Source organism: Pleuronectes platessa, chromosome 6 (genome assembly GCF_947347685.1).
Source record: "Pleuronectes platessa chromosome 6, fPlePla1.1, whole genome shotgun sequence".
In the NCBI taxonomy this organism is placed as follows: Eukaryota; Metazoa; Chordata; class Actinopteri; order Pleuronectiformes; family Pleuronectidae; genus Pleuronectes; species Pleuronectes platessa.
Genome location: NC_070631.1, coordinates 19,086,734 through 19,110,040, shown reverse-complemented (window position 1 = coordinate 19,110,040; position 23,307 = coordinate 19,086,734). Strand labels below are relative to the sequence as shown.

At 40.4% G+C, this 23,307-nt stretch overlaps 1 protein-coding gene and 1 non-coding gene across 2 annotated transcripts in view; one reads left to right on the top strand and one right to left on the bottom strand.

Moving 5' to 3' along the window:
• Positions 1–23,307, top strand: part of sema3h (sema domain, immunoglobulin domain (Ig), short basic domain, secreted, (semaphorin) 3H) — a 180,098-nt gene that overhangs the window by 142,372 nt on the left and 14,419 nt on the right. Inside the window, exons 3-8 of the mRNA XM_053424349.1 lie at positions 4,161–4,223; positions 4,593–4,712; positions 6,905–6,998; positions 7,278–7,397; positions 8,045–8,190; positions 8,833–8,947. Coding sequence (XP_053280324.1) covers positions 4,161–4,223; positions 4,593–4,712; positions 6,905–6,998; positions 7,278–7,397; positions 8,045–8,190; positions 8,833–8,947 — 658 coding nt within the window. The remainder of the gene's footprint in view (positions 1–4,160; positions 4,224–4,592; positions 4,713–6,904; positions 6,999–7,277; positions 7,398–8,044; positions 8,191–8,832; positions 8,948–23,307) is intronic.
• Positions 15,014–15,086, bottom strand: trnar-ccu (transfer RNA arginine (anticodon CCU)). Its single transcript has one exon. It is a non-coding gene; the product is annotated as a tRNA-Arg (tRNA).

Here is a 23,307-nt window from a genome sequence, read left to right as displayed (position 1 = left end):
CTGAAAAAGTGTTAAAAACTTCCTTTCATTGAGAAAACATGTTATTTCTTGGCATTTTTCACATTCCCTCTTCTACCACATTCAGTTCACCCCTACATATTTTAACCAGAATGGCACTCAGTAGAGCGCATATCTCCTCCAAGGCCCAGAAGTTCCCTTAAATTCAATCAAGCTGCACCAGATTTCACACACTGTAGATATCAGACCTTTAATGTGCCAAGATCCATAGATTATTCCTTAGGAAAACTGTGAAAATAATGAAGAAACGCAATATCAAAGATTTTGATGACAAATTCCGGGATCTGCCCCCTGAAATGGATCCATACCAAAATGTAGAGGGTTCCTTCCTGACCCATACTGCTTCCTTTCCACCAGGTTTCATGGAACTCTGTTGAGTTGTATTTGTATGATCTTGCTTACAATCAAACGAACAAACTTGGATACAAGCTTACATGGAAACCAACCAATTAAAAAGGACAGAGGTGAAAACATAACCTCATTGGTGTAGGTCATAATCAGAGAACACAGCTACTTTTAAATACAATATATTGATTTATGTATGTACAATTTGGCTTAAATGAATTAATGAATCAGTAATCTTCATTTCATATCAACATTTTAAAGACCAGGAGTTTTACATGGCATCAATAATATGAAGCTTAATAATATGGGGCCTAAAACCCTGAGGCAGGAAGTTTCCTGTCAGCTCTGCCTTTTCCTGATTCAGCTGTTTCTGTCCCATGAAAATCACTCATCCTAATGAGACTGAGCTATAATATTCATGGTGCACCAAGCACCAGAGTCTGCATTGTACACATCAATGGTGCGACTAAACTGGACTGACAACTAAATCCAAACCAAAACCAAAATTCGCAGCAGGAATCGCACCATTCAGATGCACAGGAAGATATATCTGGGTGGAAATGTTGTTGTGGGTGGAATTTTTTAACCAATCTGACAAAAAACTTAAACAGTGACTATTTGTTAAAAGGTTACAGGTCTTTTGGGGTTTGTGCAGCAGCTTTAACATGATATCCAGGCAGACCCAATTATGGTTTGTCAGCCAGACAGGTTGAGTTCAGGGTCACAGCAAGGACAGCCATTTAATAACTCTACTCTGTCTGATCAAATCAATACCCTCATCAGTCTGACGTACACACACGCTATTAGACAGCCAAACAGGTGAGCAAGCAGACAAACAGACAGTGAAACAGACAGAGAGACAGCAGTCAAGCTGGCCAACCACCCACTCAGCCAGGCAGCCAGCCAACAAAAGGATAGATAGTCATAGACAACTCCTAACTCAGCTCTGTGCAGGCTGTTAAGTTATATATTTGTACATACAGTATTTATAGTCTGTTTATATCGTTCCAGCTCATATGCAGTTTTCTCCCTTGTTGTGTTAAAACCACTCTCTGTGCCGTGTTCTCTGCATTTCTGTTTATTTTCTCTGCTACCGACATCCGCGTCTTCTTATCAGCACTGCTCCAAGAGAACGAGTGATGCCTTCTTTCATTCGTTTAACATGTGTTGTATTTATCAACAATCGTAGCCGACGCAGCGAAACCAATTTTGGGAGAGGGACAGGTGTAACCCGCTCCTTCATTGCAGGGATGAGAGCAGAAGGTGACAATGTTGTCATCAGTCATTGATTTTCTTTGATCAGGCGAACAGCTCCCACGAAATTCCTTCTGAGTGAGTCTTCAGCTGGAAACCCACATTTCACAATGGGTCACCAGGGGTTTGAGTGTGTGTGGCCTTTCATTGCATATTTCTTCTCTTCTCATTACCATTACGCCCATTGTTTCTGTTTTTTGTCTTTCTTTTCGCAGTCACAGAGCATTTTAACACATTTCTTTTTATTTATTTAAGTCCCTTTATACATAAAGCCACATTCACCTTATTTTTTTGATTAAAGTGACAGCCAGCATGCTTTTCACACGGGGGTGCATTTCCATTAACCAGAGTTTTTACTTGGTGAGAATCCTTTGGTGGTGGTCCGTGTTCCTGTCAGTTGGTATTTGGAGATAAGGGCGAACGTGGTCTCTAATCTAATCTGATGGTCTCGGCTCCACACGGCGCGCTGCAGGAATGAAGACATCAGGGAGCAATTACTGGCTTTGCAGAAACTGTTTCCTGAATGCATCATCATTTGGTATTAATCACATTTGATGAGCTGGTGTCACATTTTCTTGATTAAAGCAATTTCAGACAAAAAAAGGGGAAAGAACCCCAACAAGTGCTTGAGGGTTTTCTGTTAGGACCAACATCCATGCACTGATCGTGTGACACTAACAATGAGCTTTGCGGTTGGACTGTGAGACATTTTATTTGGCTGAAACTGTACGGCTTTTCAATTTAAAGTTCCTTTGTTCCCCTCAGAACCACACGTCGCAGTTTGTGTGGTATGTGGAGATAAGTGGTGACGATCACTGATCATATCGATTCAATCTGCTCCAGCATTGTGGTCTCTGAGGGAATGACTGACTCAGGGAAATATTCTGATTAGTCATGTAGCTGCCATCTGACACTAAGACACACTTCTATCTCTCTCTCTCTCTCTCTCTCTCTCTCTCTCTCTCTCCCCGTAGGCCATTTTCTAATTACAAATGGATCTTTCCATGTCTTACCTCAATCCACTGCGAGCAATACCAAACAGGCCCAAAGTTAATTGGAACTGATTGAGAAACAACCCATGGATTTCATTCAAACGCAGTGATTTAGAATGTTTAAGAGAGTAGATAAACATGTGGCACTTTGTAATGTTTTGCCTCTAATTTGTTTCAGGCCTCCACAAAAGGCTTGATTATGTTAACTTCTTCATGTCTGCCCCTGAGCCATGAATGAAACCACCTCCTCTGTGCTTATAACGTTTGACAGGTTCCATTGCCTGTCTCACATATGCATCGCAGAGATGAGAGGAATTATGTTGTTGACCACACATTAACATGATTCTTGATGCGCATCACAAAGAACCCACATACAATGCAATGGAAAGAACATACAACAAGACATGACGCATGTACATAAGCTTCTGTGTGGGCAAACTCTCAAACCAAAAGAGATTATCCAACATTTTAACTTCCTATAGCTAGATCTGCTGCTCTTTTAGTGTCACAGGGAGAACATATGATTCTCCTTACGTCCTGTCGAGTCCAATAAAAACTCAATGTACGGTACACAGAAAATATATCATGACTTAGAAATAAAACAGGTCATGACTGGAGTCGATGAACTTTGTGTGAGGGAAGTTGGATCCGTAAATGTGTTCAAATTTCTTAGTCACCAGGATTTAAAAGCATCATAACAGTAAGGATAAGGATTTACAAAATGATCATGGAAATATTCAGGTGAAACCTTTTGGGAATATCTGCCGATTTTTATTTGGATGCAAATCAATTTAAATATATAAACTTAATGTGCTTAAAGCAATAAAATAGTCTGCGTGATTTATGAAGTCATATGACGATGTATGTTGTCGGAAAAGGTCATATTTCACACAGAATACAGAATGGCTATTATTTCAGATGTGCAGCCGTATGAGGACAGCCCAACACATGTTAGTTAATGAAGCTTCTTTCAAACTTTGTTTGCAGCTTGCAGTGTTAAAACTGTCACATTTTGCAATATGCTGTGACAATTTAGTCATCTGCATTGTAACAAAACCATTGACAGCTGGAGATGGTGTCAGCACTTAAGTAATAATACAAAAAATATCCTATGAACAGTTGCTTACATTTAGAAGTACTGTAAACAGGGATGAGCCGAACAAAGAAATCTTCTTCTTACAAAGTATTGACAGTTGGTGCATTTCCGTGAACCACAATCTGTAGCCATAGTGGATTGCTTAGTCATGTTTTCACTATCACTGCTGCTCTGACAGCTTGGTTTGTAATCATGACTCTTCGGCAACCAGCCATTTGGTTTTTAAATTCTTCTTGCTGCTTGGACATCAAACATTAAAATCTCCCTCTTTTCCTCTCTAGTTCTCTTTCTTCTAGATCAGTCACACATAGCTGTCACTGTCTGCCTCGCGTCCTCGCAAAGCACCTGCCAATGCCAATAGCTTTTTATCAGAAACTGTAGCCTGAGTAACAAAAACACTGTTAGATCTCCTTCTCTCCCCTGTTTGTTTAATTTATCTCTCTTGCTCTCTGCAGCTGTACTGGCCAGCCAGTCCGGACCGCGTCCAGGAATGTCTCATGGCTGGGAAGGATCCAGAGGTGATTTAAGACGCATTGCACACACATACAACTACACACACTTACAGGTGCTGCAGTAACTAATGCAGTAACATAAGGAATTTTCTGAAAGAATGTCAGACAGTTAAGCAAGACAGTTGCATGGTAGATTGCAATCTAGAACGGAAGTGAAGTTGAAAGAATCTGATTCATTTGGGAACAATAGACATGAGAGATACTGGCAGGGATATCAAGACTCAGGGTGGCTGCATTTATTCAGACAAAAAAAAGGACAGGTATGGGACATCATGGACAATATAAACAATATCTTAAATATGTAATAAAACAATGACATTAAATATTCAGCATCTGCATAATGTCTCAACTTGTTTCTCTCTCTGTCCCTCTCAGTTGGAGTGTGCCAACTTCCTGCGAGTTCTGCAGCCTTTTAATCAGACTCATCTGTACGTATGTGGCACCGGGGCCTTCAACCCTCGCTGTGCTCTCATCGCTACCAACGTCTTCCAGCAGGTAACTGCAAACCCACGTATACACACAAGTTATCCTTTTGTTTAGCCGCTTAAGTAGAACGTAGTGCCTCTGTCAGTGTGACTGGAAGGAGAATCACTGAATCAACGTGGTGTTTCTTAATCTTTATGTGAAAGAATGTTTAGCAGCAGATACCCTCAGAGCACCCATACTATCTGACATGATTTGCACTATAAAAGAAGGATAAAAAGGCAAACTGGACCACACCATGAACGCATAAACAACTACTGTAGGTGTGAAGTGGCAGATTTTCATATTTCAACTATATATTAACCCTGTGTTTGAAGATTGAAGAATATATTTTAAGAAGAATATTTTTTTTCTCTCACCTACTGCACCTCCAGATATAACATCAGAGCAGAATGTCTCCTGCCCACCACACCCACACAGCTGTAGTTGCTCTTTGAATAAAGATATTGTCAAGCTTTTTTTAGATCATTCAACATTTATTTTAACTCGGTAATACATTGAGGGAAAGACCTAATTTACATTAAAGTCGAGTACAGAAAATGAACAAAACATAAAAGACAGAGTAACCTCAGCTAATTAGCAAAAGCAAATGCAAATTCAAACATGTAATTTAAAACAAATGTATCAATTAAAACAAGAACAGCTGGAGGTAAAACAACAACAATTGATGAGATGAACAACTTAAATTCCCCTAAGGATACAAATGAGTTGAGTATAAGGTTGTTTGTATGTTGTTCCCTGTTGCAGGTGCAAGATTAGAAAACTGGATTTTCTGAGCTCAGTTAAAACAGTTAACTGAGCAGTGTAATCCAGTCATTTGAAGGTGTTCGATGAGAGCCAAAATTCAAAGACAGCAGTGAGGTGTGTGTGTGATTGTGTGTGTGTGTGTGTGTGTGTGTCTGTGTCTGTGTGTGTGTGTGTGTGTGTGTGTGTGTGTGTGTGAGTGAGTGAGTGAGCGGGGGTCGACATCCACAGCAGACTCCCCTCCCAAGGACAGTTGGACCCAGTGTGAGACAGAGCAGGGCGCTTTGCTGTGGGATAAGTACAGGTTGGAAATAGCAAGTGTTCGATGAGAGCCCACATTCAAAGACAGCAGTGAGGTGGGAAAAAAGACCAATAAGAATATAAATAAATAAATAAATAAATGGTTTCTATTTATATAGCGCTTTTCTAGTCTTGATGACCACTCAAAGATTATGCATATAAGCCAAAATTGAAATTAATATACAAAAGGTGTAGTTGACTGCAGAACAAGATGCTGTTCCTACCACCCACCCTCCTGTGTGTGTGTTCTAACTCCCAGCACCAGCCCTTATACACCGTTCTATCAGCAGCTGAAATACCATACTTGTGGTGTCTGCCCCTATGCCCATATATCTACCAGGGTTTACTCTGTGCCATCTGTCTGTAATATACACAGTGTTCCTTTTGTCATTGAGGCTGCACTCTGGGGGCTACTGGACATTGTAGATTTTTTATTTGACATCTTGTAATTGTAGAGCCCGGGAGTGTCTCCCTTATACCCCGCTGATAATTAATCATCACTAAGACACATGTGGGTTATCATTCTGTCAGAAATAGGTTAATGGTTCTAAATTCCCTCAGTGTGTGCGTGTGGGTGTGTGTGCATGTGTGTGTAAACCTGTGCCAGTTGTGGGGTCAGAGACTATGTGGGATTTTGTGTGTGTGGGTAAGTATGCATTCCTGGATCTGTTTTTTGTTAGGCTGCATGCATGCCTTTCAGCAATGTGTGTGTTTGTGTGTGTGTGTGTGTGTGTGTGGTTGTGTGTGTGTGTGTGTGTGTGTGTGTGTGTGTGTGTGTGTGTGTGTGTGTGTGTGTGTCAGCTAACACCTAATCCCATGAAAGGGTGTGAGATCAGAGCAGAGGTTCAGACTAGGTGCTTAGAGGAGCTGGTGGTGCTGAGTGTTTTAAGACTGGACTTCACACATTTTTAAATCCCTCCACTTAGCCCAATTACCCTCACTTGGCCGCTTGCTCTTTGTGTGTGAAAGTGTGTGAAAGTGTGTGTGTATGAAGGTGTGTGCATGTGAAAACGTTTTTCCTGCTTATTGGACAGAATCAGTGGATATATAAAATGAATTATCTATTAAAGAATTAATTTGCTAGTCAGCTGTCCCAAAAAAAAAGTCTCTCTCATCTGCCAGTCTGTCTGAGTGAGTTCTGTCTTGGTTTTCTTTTCCAGTCAGAGCACCAGACTCTGTCCTACAGCCAGACAGAGTGTGGGAAGGGCAAATGCCCCTACGATCCGTTCCAGAAAACAGCCTCTGCTGTTGTTGGTATGTTGAATTTTTGTTTCCTTATATCAGTTTACAACAAATAACATGTTAACGCAGGAACTGCTCCAACATATCTGTGAGTTTTTTTCCAGTTACTCATAAGAAAAAAAACATGGAATTAGAAAATCGGAAGAAAATATTTACCCATGGGACCAATACAGTTGTATCTTATGAAACACTGTGAGAATATGTTAGAATAAGTCATAAATTCTGATTGTCAACAACATTATCTGTTCTGTTTTTACTAAGAATAACTAAACGTTTTATTTTTCAATGAAGATGGAGAACTGTATGCCGGGATCACCTCAGACTTCATGAGCAGGGACTCTGCCTTCTTCCGTAGTCTGGGCAGCCGCCATGTCATCCGCACTGAGCAGTACGACTCCACCTGGCTGCAGAGTAAGCACACAAAAAAATCCCTCTATCCCCTTAACTTTGCAAGTGGATCTAGTGAATGTGACAATAGAAGTTTCAGGATTTCTGCTAGAAATCTGAAAACATTTTTATCCCAAAAAATACAAGATAAAGTTACCTTGCACATGCTCCCCAGATTGACACCTTTATAGCATGTTAATGTTGACTCACTGTCTAAACTGTGAGTCATCGACTAAAACATGCAGTGCCCTTCTAACATGCTCGCAGTTCAGTTTTAACTGGCTCTTTTAAAATGAAAATCAATCACAATAACAACCATCCTTTTTTTGTATTCTTGTTTTTATAAACTGAATATCCGGAAGTGAACTGAATATCTTCTACTTTAAATCAGCATCTCAGAAACCATGTCCTACACGCTCGCTTGGTTTTTTATCAGGCTGGTGACGTCTGCCACTGATAAGAAAAAGATACAGGTTGACTTTCTCTGCCATTCTAAAAGTCAATTGTACCTCCATCATCCCTTTGCTCTATCTTTTGCACACTCTTATATGCATGTTACCTGCATATCAGTAGAGTTGGATTGCATTACATTTGATTTATAATTTACCCATGTTTTTGTGTATGTGTTTGTGTGTGTGTGTGTGTGTGTGCGTGCACCTCTCTCTCGCCAGATGCCCAGTTTGTACGGGTAGCGCCACTGTCTGAAACTGATAACCCAGAAGATGATAAGGTCTACGTGTTCTTCACTGAGCGCGCTCAGGAAGCAGAAGGGGCTGCTGGGAAAGTGCTCTACTCCAGGGTTGCGCGTGTGTGCAAGGTACGGTGCTGAGTCTGTAGAGAAAGATAGAGACCAGGTACATGTGTTTGTGTTCTCATATCAGAAACTGTCTGTGTGTAATTTACGCAATTGTCTGGCTGAACAGGTAGTGTGTTTGTGTGTATGTTGGTGTGTGTGTTTATGTAAAAGAATGGATATGTATGACTGGAATTTCCAGGAGTCGCTTATTGAAGTCTGTGTTTAAAGAACTGTCTAATGTGTTTGTATCATCTGCTTCTTTATGTGGATCTTTATAGACATGCATGACTTTGTTTGATTATTTGCATGAATATTTGTTGTCTGGTTATGTGTTTGTGTTTATATGTTACAGAACAGTTGGAAAATAGGTAAAATATACGTCAGTAACAGTCTGTGTAATTTTCAAAAAGAAATTGTGCATTAAATAGCATTTCTGAAGTAAGATAGAATGGTAGTAATTTAAATAAAAAAACAAAATGTAAGAAGTGTTTTTACAATAAGCTTCAAATTTTTTATTCTTTAGTTAGATTTACTTCATGAGATGGCTCATGTTCCAAGGATTCTCTTAAAATATTTTTATAAAACACAGATCAATGGCTGGGAAACACTATGTGTGTACATTCTTTTAATGTCTAATGTTTCATGTATCTTGATTTTTTTTAGAATGACATTGGAGGCCAGAGGAGTTTAGTGAATAAGTGGAGTACCTTCCAAAAGGCTCGTATGGTTTGCTCGGTCCCAGGACCAGACGGCCTGCAGACGCACTTTGACCAGCTGCGTGAGTACACGCACAAGCATCAAATGACACCAAAATGCAAGCACAATAAAACACATCCGACAGGCCTCACCCACTGGTAACATCAACATCTGGAGCGCTGCCACTGAATCAAGGAGGTCCTGAGTTCAAACACTCTGTGTGTGTGTGTGTGTGTGTGTGTGTGTGTGTGTGTGTGTGTGTTAATGAGTGTGATTCATGAGGAGCAGGAACTTGTGGCTCAAATAGTTTGAGGCGACAGAGAGTTTGCACGCTGAAGAAACTTAGAGCTCAACCACAGCCTCTGTCTGTAAGTGTGTCTGCATGGCTCCACTGTTACCACGGCGATCAACAGGCCTGACGGTCACCTTGGGTTCGTCTTCGTGCCTCAGCCTTGGTAACCACAGCAACCATTCAACATTTCGTTGCTGTGGTCTTATTCAGATATTGAGGACTGCGCCAGAGTCCTCCGGTTGGCTCTGTGTGTGTGTGTGTGTGTGGGGGGGTATCAGGAGCACATCTATCTAGGCATGACTCTTTATAGGGTATTTTGAGTGAATTAGGGTGTTAGCCTTTGTCTCACTGTCCACTCCCTCTATTCATCAGTCCATCTGCTGATGTATGACTCTAATTTTCTGAATTAAGCCGTGAACTAGTGCTTTACTCTTGGTAGTCTTAGTCTTGTAGACTCTCTACAAGCTGATTTTGCATGTGCATCGGCTATCAGCTTTTGGATTTATCTGCATTCTTATGTTGATAGCTGTGAATAGAGTTTAGCCAAAATACAAAAAAGTATCGCTGTTTGTGTTTTGTGTCAAGAAACATTTGACTTGTGTGAATCAAGAAACCAGCATGACTGTAAACAGTATAAAGTGAGTGTAGGACAGCAGAGATTTGGCCCAGATATCCGTATTCTTAGAATTCTTACAAACATCAGTGGTGATGAACATATTACTCTATACTTATAAAGGGCAATAACCAGCCTTCATTCTTGTGCTGCTTTGAAAGACCCTGTCAATCCAGACAGTTGTCTTCAGCTACTGAGTGCTGAGACTTTGCGTTCACCAAATGTCTGGTCCTGATAAAACTGACTCTTCTCATTAATCACCAGGTCAGAAATCTGCTGTATAGCTTTTTAGAGGGTGGTAAAGCATTTTCTTAGCAACACTGCAGACTGCATTTATGAGCTGTAAGATTCTTATCAACATGGTGGACAGGTATTTGCCTCTGTGTGTCGTTTTTATGACAGTGTTGCTGAATATGATTCATACGATCTGTTATTAAAAGAATATCCTCTGGAGATCTCTAAATCCTGGGATGGTCCCATAACATGTCACGTTAAAAATACTGATATAAGCAGAGTAGGTTGGTCTAGGTGCAGGCCGAATATTCCAATATGGCTTTTCTTCCCAACCTGGTCTAGCTCGCTAAGAAAACAGCTTCCAGTCATATCTCGGGAGGTTTTCTCCCTCTGTGCTGCTCTGTACTACAAGCACCACTTAATGTCCAGCACTGTTATTACTTTCAGTAAAGTGGAGGTTAAAATATTTTAAATCCCCTCAAGAATGGTTTCAATCCATCAACCTCTGGGTTATGGGCCCTGCATGCTCCCACAGCCCCACTCTGCTAAGAGTCACTACAGGTAGGACTGCATTGGGCCACTGGGGCTTCACAGCTCTAAGTACTGTTTTTAGATGAAAAGTGTGTGTTAACAATTGTGGGGTGGTCTTTGAAACACATGGCTGTTAATTCTGGTCCCAGGATGGCTGTTAACTGGCAGAAAGGATGTAACGAAAAGGTGCTATGGTCATTCAGGGAATTGAAAGCTCCAGTGTTTATGCAGTTTGAGCCATGGTTTATGGAGGTGCTATACAGCTGAAGTAATTCTTTAGGTAATGGGTCAGACTGCACAATATGAACCCAATTGTAAGCAGGTCCAGAAGAACTATGGCACTGGGTGGGTCTGGTGTGCATTGTTAGACAGAAACTGTCACATTTCTTTAAACCTTCCATGACAGCTTTCATCAACTCTATGGTGTTGACTGTTGCTGACAATCAGCTGCTGGTAAAAGGCTGTTAGCAGAGGATGGTTTCGATCCATCGACCTCTGGGTTATGGGCCCAGCATGCTTCCGCTGCGCCACTCTGCTGTCATATATTGCAATGGAGCATTGTCACAGGCTTTACACAGAAAACAGAGCAAGGAACATGAAAGGCAGGGCGCAGAGGTTGTGGTGCAGAACATTGAAAGCCGGGGCGACATGAGACAAAGCAATGACGTAACCAAGCAACAATACTTGGGCTGAGTTATCCGTCTCCGCAGGACAGACTGTTTCCCTGATACCGACAATTCTGTTTCTGAAATCCCCACTTCCTCATGATACAGATGGGCACAAGTGCATTCATTTGTTGAACGGGGAAAACAAGTGCGTTTGCAGGTGTTTGACAGAGTTCTTGTACTTTATATTTCTTCCAAATTATGTTTTTATACGTACTAAATATTAAGCTTAAGTACTTATACGTGCTATGAAGCTAATTACCTGAGAGGGGATTTGAACGTACAGTTCAGGCCTAAGAGCCCTTTTCCTTCTCTATTCCACCAAGTTGTCTAATCTTCTCATGCTACTTTTTACCTGTGGGAGAAGTTCACCATTGTCTACGTTAAGCAACTTGGGAAGCAAAACACAGTCACCTCAGATGACCATTGGGGCTTCAGCTTTTTTCGCACATCAAAAAGCATTGGACAAGTGCAAAGGGAGCACACAGAAACAGAGAGAGAGAGCTTTGTGGAGACAGGGCTTGTTTCTTATCACTGCTGTTTTTGTAAACGGAAAATCGCTGAATAAACAACGTCTCTCTGCCGAACAGACACATTCAGAATAACCTGGTGTGAACATGCATTAAATCTTACAATAAACTAGATAATACACTTTTTCTTTCTAAAAGTCTAACCTTTTCACAGATGCAAATATGAAGTGTTTCATTGCAGGCACACTCACACATACACACACACAGCTTTGGATCTGTTAACACACTTCCACAAGCTTCAGCCTGTCAGTGTACACAAGGCAGTTCTGACTTGTCAGGAGCATAAACATTTCTAGCCAGCATTCCTTTGGCCACATTTCACACATCTGATAAGGTTGCCTACAAATTTATTTGTGAACACTTCTCAGCAGAACACTCATTCAAAACCGCAAACCCGTATACAGGAGATTAACTCATCAGGTTAAGAATGCTGTGAGTGTTGTGTTTACGCCATGCTCTGTCACACAGAATCACTACAAATCCAATATACCCTTTGTGGTCCGCGGGTCCCTCATAGAAGTGGATCCCACCCATCCCACCTGACTATGTGTGAGTGTGTGTGAGTGTGTTAGTGTGTGTACAGTCATTAGATTATGCACCACATTTTGAAGCTCTCAGTCACAGAAAACATGGAAATCAATCACCTACAGTCAAATAAACCACCAGGCACCAAACTTTGTGAGTGTGAAAGTTCACGTTGAAAGAATGTGCGAGTATGTGTCTTTGTGTGTATTTGTATAAAAACACAAAGCACACCAAACAAATGTTAAAAGGTGAAAACAACACCATAAAGTGCACAAATAATAGATGTTGATGTCAAAAACAAACAACTCTCTATAAAAATGTGAATCCTGGATTACAATACTTTTCAAACTAAACATTGAAGGCCTAGTTTTTATAAGTAATCATAGTGTTAGAGCTGGTGATTAATTCCAGGCCATATCACCCAGCCTTACCCAGTGTATGTATTTATTCTGTGCATCCCATCCAATATCAACATAGGCAACATTCACCTTTACAACTTGAATATTTCAGTCCCTGAGCAGCTCATAAAATGTCTTACAAGAAGAATGATAGGAATTCCAACTCCACAGATGGTAGAAATTCTGTGATTTATGAGATTGAATAAATGCCTTTGCTGATAATAACACAATTAAATGGTGATTTAATTGCTCTACTGAACAATTCAAGTTAAATAGTGATCCTTCCCAGAAAAAAACCCTTAGACTAAATATACACTGATAAAGAATCAGTCTTTTCAGTAAGTGTTGTTGTAGCTATTATGGTAAACCAGGATATTTCCCTTGACCTCACCAGTTTGTTTTTGTGCCTAACAAACAACATATTTTGTTAAAATCGGAGAACTTGTAAATGTTTTATTCACCTCTGTTTCCTGTAGTATATGTTTGAGGTCGTTTACTCACATGTTTGACGATGTTTTTGAGCGCCCTCACACTTGTTTCGATCAGAGCATCTGGAATTCGATTGCCTCTTGTTCTGACTTAGGAGACACTTTTACTTTGGGGTTATTGTTCAGTTACTTTTGTGTCTAGGACTGCGGAGGCTGCGTTCATGTTTATTAGACTTACTGATAATGTGTCTGGCTCTGGTTGTCGATGTCACTGCTAACTGCCAAGCCTTATTGAACCACAATTGTTAAAAAAACAAAAAGTTTAGTGGAAGTGATTCATGTCGGCTGTTTTCCCTATAAACGAGGACAGACATTCTTCCTGCTGTCCCTGCGAGATGGAACAACCCATATTCTCATCTGGAGAAAAGTTCAACACACAAAAAGGCTGTTTACTGCTGTTGTTTTGCAGGACAGGCATGCTAGGAGGTTTTAAAGCAGGACACAACGGCCCCCTGCGGTTAGACTCCAGAATCATGACGTTAGAGACAATGGGGTACTTTGGAGCCTTTTCATTATATATTTTGTGTGTGTGTAAAATTGAATGTTCCGGGCAGAAGAAAGCGCTTATATCCTCATCATTACAGCAAGCACTGACGTTGGAAAGGAAGGTAAAGTTTGGAGAAAAATATCAAGTGAGTATGTATGTTAAGCATATCACTGGAGAAGTCTGGGACTGTACTGAAGGATAAGTATTGTATCTGAATATAAATGAGTTGGGGGGAAAAGGAGAAGAAGAGGAATATTAACTATGTTTTATACTTAAAGGGCAAATCTGACAAATGGAGGGAGAGAAGAGGAGGAAAGGAGCTGTCATCTTGTCAACCACTCTGTACGATGAGGGGGAAAGTCTACAGAGGTCAGAAAGAAATAGTTATTCAAAGTAAACTACAAGATAAAAAGAAGAAAGGGAGAGGACAAAATTAGGATGGGGATGATAAAGGTTAGAGGGAAGAGCTACTATACTTCTCTATGGGACATGGACACCAGCTATATTTACCCCCAGACTAATGCAGATATAACAAAAAAGGTTTGAGGTGCTATCACAACTAAACCAAGTACTTAACTCATCACCATGCAGAAGACATCTGGAAGTGGGACAAGCAGATGGAATCTTAAATGAGATGTTATTTTAATAAAAGAAAAAATGTAAAAGCTGAATGAGGCCTGATGGGAGTTAATGGGAATTGAAAGGGTAAAAACTCTTTTGACTCTTGTTGAGGATAAAGGCACGTAGTAACTCCATACTCCAGCTATTGACCTTACAACATGAGCGTTGAGTGACATTTTTTATCCATGTTTGTCACACAGACATGATTGTACTTGAAGGGAATATTACAGAGTGCAAAAGTTTTGTCACTTGCGAAAGCTTCTTTTCTGGTGACATCCAACACATGCAAACAGTTATTGGTCAGCGTGCAGCATGTGGTCTGTCATCTCTCTGTAGCCCATGACACAAGAATTGATGTCCCTATCTTCGTTTAACATGACACAGTTATTATCTTAACAGGCAAAAGTATCTTACAGTCTGATCCCAGCATAGGATCTGATGTCAAAAGTTGATCCTACAATCCATCTGTTTGGGCTGGAGACTATAGGTTTTTAATGAAAAGCCTTTATAACATATTGGGATAATTTGGGTGTCAGGAGACATTTGGTCAGACAGCAACTTTGTTGCAGACAGCAACAAAGTTGATGAGCTTAGAAGTTGCTAGATGTATTAAGGTTTTGTATTAAATAGCCGAAGTAGCTGTTTGCATAACTTTTTCAGACAATCACCTCCTGGCGATTGAAAATTAGCAGAGGATAGTTTCGATCTATCAACCTCTGGGTTATGGGCCCAGCACGCTTCCGCTGCGCCACCCTGCTCTTAATCACGCCAGATGGGACTCGAACCCACAATCCCTGGCTTAGGAGGCCAGTGCCTTATCCATTAGGCCACTGGGGCCCGATTGGATGCGTTTTTCCACCTAATTTCTCTTGAAAACATGGCGCTATAGAGTGATATGTGTATAGGCAACTTGGTTTGCTTGTATTTCTTGTAGACATTTTGCCTCTCATCCAAAAGACTTGTTCACCTCTAACTGGAAGCTTTCAGGTATTTAACCTCTTAAGGTCTTTGTGTTGACAGTCGTTGGGTTAAACAGATAGGTCATTAACACCTCGAACAGCTCTTGGGTCATTGGGGTCCCCCGAGTTGAGGTGTGAATGCTATTGTTACCTACTAGTCATAGACTCCAACCTGATATTGTGTGAATCATTAGAGTCACAGGACTTGGGGTGTGGTTGGGAATTGACTTGTCTGGGAAAAGATTTAGGACTGAAGTGTAGGTGGCTGACCCACAGAGGTTAAATTACAGAAATCTCCCATAATCAGTTAGAAAGAAAAAAACCATTTTGGATTGGAAATGAACAACTTTAAGAAACACAAGCAGGACAGTGCCTATCTACCAAGTCAAGGAGGTACTGTGTTAAACAGCTGTAGTCTCTCTTTGTGAAATATTTACAGACAATCACGTCCTGGTTAAATATTGTCAGCAGAGGATAGTTGCTGTGTGTAGCAACGGAGGATGGAGCAGATACATGTATGACTGAGCCACCAGGCGCCCAACCTTGTCAGATTAACGTGACAGATGTGTCTCCGCTATGTACTGGTGAATTACCTCATTTATAAAAACACACTGTGCTTTAAGTGGGTATGAAAACATGTTTTGTGATACTGAAGGAAATGAATCATGTCTCGACACCTACATTCAGCTGTTCTAATCCATCATAGCTTGTGTGGAAAAAAAAACTTGAATGGAAGCCCAGTTTATCAAAAGGAGAAAAAGAGGAGAATGATAGAGGGGGAGAGGAGGGATGAGAAGGGAGCAGGGGAGAGTAGAAACATGGGGAGAGAGAAAAATGAAGTAGGACAAGTAAGAGGAGAGCAGAGGTTAAAGCTAGAGGTGTAGACCAGGAAAATACAGACAGAGGTTAGAGGAGGAGAGAAAGAATTGATGTAATCAGAGTGTCATTGCTCTAACACCGTGAAGGAGAAGGTGAAGATGGAGCAGAGGGAAAGAAGAGCTGATTAAGAGGACTGAGTAGAAACATTGCTTCAGTGTAGTTAGAGTAAATAGGCGATGAGGAACGAAAGGAGCTCTCGACAAAAAATACACATTTTTCCTCAGGAAAAAATTAAAAAAAATTGATAATTTTTCACATGTGGCTGGTATTTAAAAGACGTCTGAAGTGGAAATTACAGTAGCATGGGCATAGTTTGCCTGCTGTTATGCAAATGTCTGGTACAGCCTCCCATCTTAGCACTGGTTTTATATTCCCCTTGAGCTATGGTACCCTGAAAGTGACAAAAGGGAAGCTATATAGGAACACTAATTAGAGTGCAAATCCTGGAGAGAAGACTGAAAGTAAGTTTTAAAAGTAATAAAGATCCTCCATGATCATCAGCAGTACTTTTTCCTTACATATCTTACAATGTAGACATGTATTTTAAGTGCAACCAGGGAGTTCAGAATGAAAAAGAAATTCACAATAGACAGACGGAATAGGAGGAGAACAAAAGAGATGTGATATTTATGAAGAAGGAAACACAACAGCCCAGACAAAAGGCTGTTCCCCTCATAGGACAAGGAGGGGATGAGTGAGGTGAAGTGCAGCTAAAAGGGTGCGAGGGGAGATGTGATGGAGACAGGGAGGGAGGGAAGGACGGGAATGGGGTTAATTGGAAAGAATGGAGAAGACAGTAAGGTGGAAAGTGGGGGGGGCAAGGAGGAGTGTAGGAGTGAACCTTTTTAAAAGCTGTAGTTACTTAATGTAAATTATTGGTGTTTGGCCAAAGGCTATATTCCTGCTGGCTTAGTTCCCAGTCTTAAAGTTATTAAAAGTAGAATTATAGAAAATATTTTCTCTTATAAATAGATGTAGAGAAAATTTTCCATTGAACAGCATAAGTGAACTTATCTTTTCAAAGATGACACCTCATGTCATTTTGGTACTACACTACAACTGTGGGAGAGCAGACACCCTCCAAATGGACATCTCAGTCTGGACATAAACTAAAAGAGACGTGAAGATGGAGATAACAGCAGTAGCTAGCGGGGGGAAATGTGTCATGGAGAAAATAATGGTGCAGCGAAAGGAATAGGGCCAATAGCCCCAAGGTTAAAGGACAGGACAAGATGAAGGCAGGGCGATTATTGACAAATTAATCGGGATGGCCACAAGGAATTGAAGACAGGGACCGTAGTCACAAAGGCGACAAGGCGGAGGAAGATGTCGGCATTCTGGGTGGCTGGGCAGGGAGAGAGGGAATGAGTAGGTTAAGGGAGTCTGCCTCAGGGCTGTGGCCAGACAATTAGGAGGAGGAGGAGGAGGAGAAAGATAGGGGCTGAGGCTGCAAGTCTGCGGGCCAGACAAGACTATCTTCCCTCAGGGGGAAACAACCTCTTTTTTTGTTTGAGAGGAAGACACAGGACCAATCCTCAAGAGAAAATAGGCCAGACACACAGTAAAGAGAGTGATGGAGGAAGGAGAGATAGTGGGAGGGAGGGATGGAGAATGAGAGGGACGGGAAAAATGAGAAACAAAGAGAACCAGAGGCGCCTATAGCGGGATCCTGGGAACTCCAGGTGGATTTGCGAAGAAAGGGAGGCGGGGGTGAGCACCTGAAGGAGAGATACGAGAAAGATAGAAAAGGAGAAACGTAGATTCAGAAGGAGACAAAGAAAAGCTTCTCAGACCCAGTGATTATTGATGGTGGTCTCCTGAAAGTGAAAGAGAGAGAAGATGTAGATTAAAAGAAAAGGAGACACGGTTTTGTTCAGCTGTAACACGATTGAACTGCTTTGTTTTACATATTTTAAAAGGGAAAATCCTTGCTCCTTCCTGAAAAATGATTCATCTTCGTTCGTTCAAGTACATTAACCACTTATTTCCTGCACTTAGTGTTAGTGACGAATGTGTTTTTTGCTCTCCCTCCCCTGCTAAAGATGAATGACATTAAAGGCACTACAGTTTAATAAATCAAAAACAGGGATGTTGGATTTATTAAATTAATGGACCCTGATTTAGACTTGTCGCTGGCTGATAAGGGAGAGTTTTTTGCAAACCTGTGCCGTAAATAACTGAGACGTCTTCTTCAAAGTCTGTAGAAAGAAATATTTTCTGGCTGCGTCTTCCAAAGTCTAACTATTTTTTCGTGAGGAGCTGAATTCACACTGAGGTGCTGAGAAGAAAGAGAGTCTGACTAACTTTGAAGCACTAGGTAGGACTCAGAACTTGTACCCTACTGGGATTACCAAAGTTTGCATTAAGTTTTTGCACTTTTTGAATATTGAACTGAGCATATTTACAGGCTATGTGGCCTCTTTTCTCCAGTATACTAAAGAGGAAGCTGGTTGTTGATGTTGCAAGGTGGAATTGTGAAACAGGTTGTCAAGCTGCCTATTTTCCACAAGGTATTATCACAACAGATGTTTGACTCTAGGTTTTCGTAACCTGACACAGGGATAAACTTAATTTCTTACAATTCAAGGAGGTTTTGTATTAAACAGCTTGAGTCCCTGTCCCAGTATTGCTCTAGCGATCACCTCCTAGTAAAACACCAACAAACAGAGGATAGTTTCGATCTATTGACCTCTTGGTTATGGGTTCAGCACGCTTCCGCTGGAGTGACATCAAATGTAATTCAACATCTGTTATCGCGAAAGACTTTATTATTTATAAAAAGCCTATGTAACTTATAGGGGACATTTAGCTTGGGAGACGTGTGTTCACCTGGCTTTTACAATAATGGTTCCTTACGCTACTAAGTTGTATTAAACAGGTGGAGTACCTATGCCTGTTTGCATAACTTTTACAGACTATCGGCTCCTGATAAAAGGTTCTATAAAGTTCTGGGTCATAGGGTAGGCGCGCTTCTGTTAAATTATTCTCACAAAATCCCTGATGGAATTTGAACCCACAATCACTTAGCTGTAAGTCCAATGCCTTATCTATTTGGCCAATGGGAACAACAGCAATTTATATTTACAGTAAGAACTCCATCAGAGTTGACAGTATTGCTTCTTTCAGAAGTGAACTGAACTCCTGAAAGCCTCCGTACATTCTCCTGAGGAGTAATACGTGTGAACCTAAATGTTAGAGTGAGAGCCTCCAGACTTTCCTGGGAGTTTCTCCAGGCAGCACGCCAGTAAAAAGCCTAGACACAGCTCCTAAGCAGGATTCACTCATTTAAATAACAAAAAGAAAACGAATATGTAAGAATGAAAGAGAGGAGCCATACACATAGAAGACACAGAGGAAGATGTCAAGAGATCTGTTGATAAGGGCAGACGCTGACGTGCTGCACAAAAACATGTGATCTCTGCCGCAGAATTAATATGTTAGCTCATAGATTTTTGGCGGTTAAAGGTTAACATCTTTGGTTCAGAATGAGTTTTAATATCCAAGCATGTGAGGAGTTGAATGAAAACAGCCAGAGTACCTCTTTGGATGCAGTGGAGGGTGAGAGTCTGCGTGTAGGAACAGAGGATGGAGCAGATACATGTATGACTGAACCGCCAGGATGCCCAACCCTGTCAGATTGACGTGACATATATTTCTGAATTACCACATTTGTAAAAAAACATACTGAGTTTCAGGTGGGTATGATAACATCATTGAGTGACTTTTATGGAGAAAAACTTCATGTTTCAAAATAATAGCAGAGGATGGTTTCGATCCTTCGACCTCTGGATTATGGGCCCAGTACGCTTCCGCTGCGCCACTCTGCTGGATTGTGCTGCAAGGATGAGGACAATGATTTAGACTCTATTTGGTCACACTCATCAAAGCTTTCCAAAGGATTGAGACGCTACTGTGTACAAGCTGAGAGTTTTTAGCATTTGGCTCAACTTTTTAATACATTCCTTATATGAGAACCATTACCTGTTTGGCTGAACAACGGCGACTCTGGTTGTTTAGTAATTTAAATTAAACATTAGAATCCTGTTTGTATATTCATCTGTTACAAATATTTTTTTCCTAAACTGTCTGCTCTTCGTAGGCCCTTTTCCTTCGTCTTCACCTCGCACATAAAAGTGTATTCACCATTCCACATGTCAAACATGTGTCTTGCAGACAAATATTCCCATCACTGGGTTGTCAACATGGCCAAATATGGTTCTGACCACCTCTGCAACTGCTGTTTGTTTAGATTAGCGGTCAAGTGCATATTTAGTGCACTTACAAATGGATTTGTATCTCTTCTTTGCTCTAGCTGATCACAATCCTATTACCAGAAAAACATGTTCCCAGCAGATTTAAGGTGAGCTGCTCCTTCATCTGGACTGTAACGACTTCCACCAGGTTGAGAAGTAAATGTTTCAGTGCCCTTATTTTGAGTCTCCGGATCATTCCCTCTGTGAAAAAATGTTTTTTCTGTGCTTTGGATTCAAACAGAATATATATCATCCAGAGTCATAAATCGGAACTGCCTTGAAGCATTTTAAGATAAGTAGTAGGTTTGAAAAAAAACTGAGAATGGAGTTATGATAGAAGTTTTGATTAATGAAAGGAGGGGAAGACAGTCTGGTCTTCTTTGAAGGATGTAAGCAGTAGAGAAAAACTAGTATGAAATGATAAGAAAAGTGAAGAAAGAGAAATAGATGGAGGGATGAGATACACATTAAGCAGTAGATGGAAAAAAAAAGAAAACACTAAAGAAAATTCAATCTTGAAGCAATATAATGAATAAGGCATTCAGGAAGTGAGCAATGTGTACGCTGCAGGCTGCAAATTACCCATAATCCTCCCTTCTATGTCCTAAGGGGCCTGCTGATTGCTTTGATTATGCCTCTGCGCTACCATCAGCAATGGTCGCCGGCTTCATCTTTCAGGTTGTCAGCTCGTCCAGTTCTTGTCAATGGGGAAATATAAGGAGCAACACCAGGGAAATTCTTAAAATGTCAAGATATGTTCAATTCACAAAACTAAACAGAAAAGTTTTGGTGGTAGATGATAGAAACTTTTTTTTTCAACTTTTCACATATATAGATAGATAGATAGATAGATAGATAGATAGATTACTTTATTCATCCCTGAGGGGAAATTAAGTCGTCATAGCAGCCGGTACATTTGAATACAATAAAATACAATACAATAGAATAAAATATAAAATATAAAATATTGCGGTAGAAAGAATAAAAAACAGAAACACAAGATAAAATAGGTAGATAAGGTGCAGTGGCAGATGATGGTAATAGTACTGATGATATGATGGTAATGTTATTGTTATTATTATTATTGACAGTATATAAAAAATAGTACAGTATATATAGTATATAATATATATTTATATATGATAGTAATTATACCAATATAATAGCAGTATATAGTAATAATAGCAGCAACAGTATATATAATAATAATAATAGTAAAATATAATAATAATAACATGTACACATGTATAAATAAAATATGTGTATATAGACTTATATATACAAAGAATATACAAAGAGTATGATATAATATATGATATATAGTACGGGTATAAATATAAGTATTTGGCGATACAATAGATAATATAATATACTGGGAGCGACTTCTCACAGTTATTGATTGGCATTTACAGTGGCCGGTGTGGCAGAGTTGACGGTAACTAGCACCTCAACATGAAAAGTTGTGACAGCAGCCTGCTCTCTGTTGTCTTCCTGCCACCACTCTGGCCCATGCCTGCAGCATTTGTCTCTGTGCACAAGTCGTTAACTGGCAGATTTGATCTATCCCATGACACTGTACGTTTATGATGGAATAAAATAATGACATGATGACAATTAATTTCCAAAGGTTCAAAGGTCACCTTTACTTACACATAATGTTCTCCATAAGCTGACAATATCAACGCCTGAGTAACAGACTGTGACCATATGTCCATATGTCTGATATGCATACGTCTTCTGTGGAGCCAGGTTCATAATCCATGTTTTTAACTTTGAAGATTTTTTACGGCAACTTCCATATTCGCCACGGCTACAACAATGTGTTCTGTCAGAATCAGCTTTGTTGTCAGAGCATTTGAACAAATACATGCACTTTTGACTCTGTTTCTCTCAATGAACTTAGAGTAAAGACATGAAGCAGAACAAAGACAACAAAGCTTAACATAGTCAGCTCATATGATTTTTATTTTTTCAATCCTGACAAATAGGAATGAGACACAATACCTTTAATCAAAAGAGTCTCCAACTGCAACTTGACTGATTGGTGGAATCATATAACAAGGCAGTAATTCAGTAATGCAGTACTTTCTCATAGCTTGATGTCTGTCACTGTGTGTGGCGTGTGTGTGTGTCTTTGTGTGTGGGCGTTAGTGTGCGTGCGTGTGTTTGTGAGATGGAATGAGATTAGACTTCCTGCAGGGCTGTAGCTCCATGGACGCCACCTGAAGCAGCAGGAACGACAGGAATGTTGGAACGATGATACGCTTCATCATCTCAGTCACCACAGCAACATCTCTGCCTCAGTGTGGGAGAGGAGATGAGTGTGATGAAGGGAAGAAAAGAAAATAGAGGAGAATAGGACTAGAGACGCATGCAAACCTTGTTTAAAACCTGATTTTCCAACCATCATTTCTGCGAACTCTCTGTATCTCAACATCGACCTCAGCACTTTTCAGTTAAATCCTTTTTGTGGAGTTTCTAACACTTTTAAAGTTGTTTGCCAACTGCAACCTCGGCGCCAAGTCAAGTCACATATTTATAGATTATCCCAGCATGCCACACAGGAAAAAAGGTCCCTGTTCTCTACTGTGATGTGATGGTAAAAGCATTTTCAAGTCTTATCTCAGACAGCAGAGCAAAACAGAACATCTTTGATTAATATATGACTGTGAAAACGAAGGTGCAGCTGTCACAGCAGACCAGTGAATTATACAATAATGAGCAACACCAGAGAAATGGAGTTGAAATTGTGTTAAACTGTTATGATCATGAGCTAAAAATCATACAGTTGAACATAATGTATAAATAATATAATAGTTTTTATATGTTTCTTTCTGTAGTGGAGTTATTCGGTAGAGCTTTCACTCAAAAGCCTGTGCTCTCACTCAAATAGCCCCTGCTTGTGCTTAGATTTGCTCTGCTTGTGATCAAACTCTATTTTGAACTCAAATATCTTGACCCCTGCAA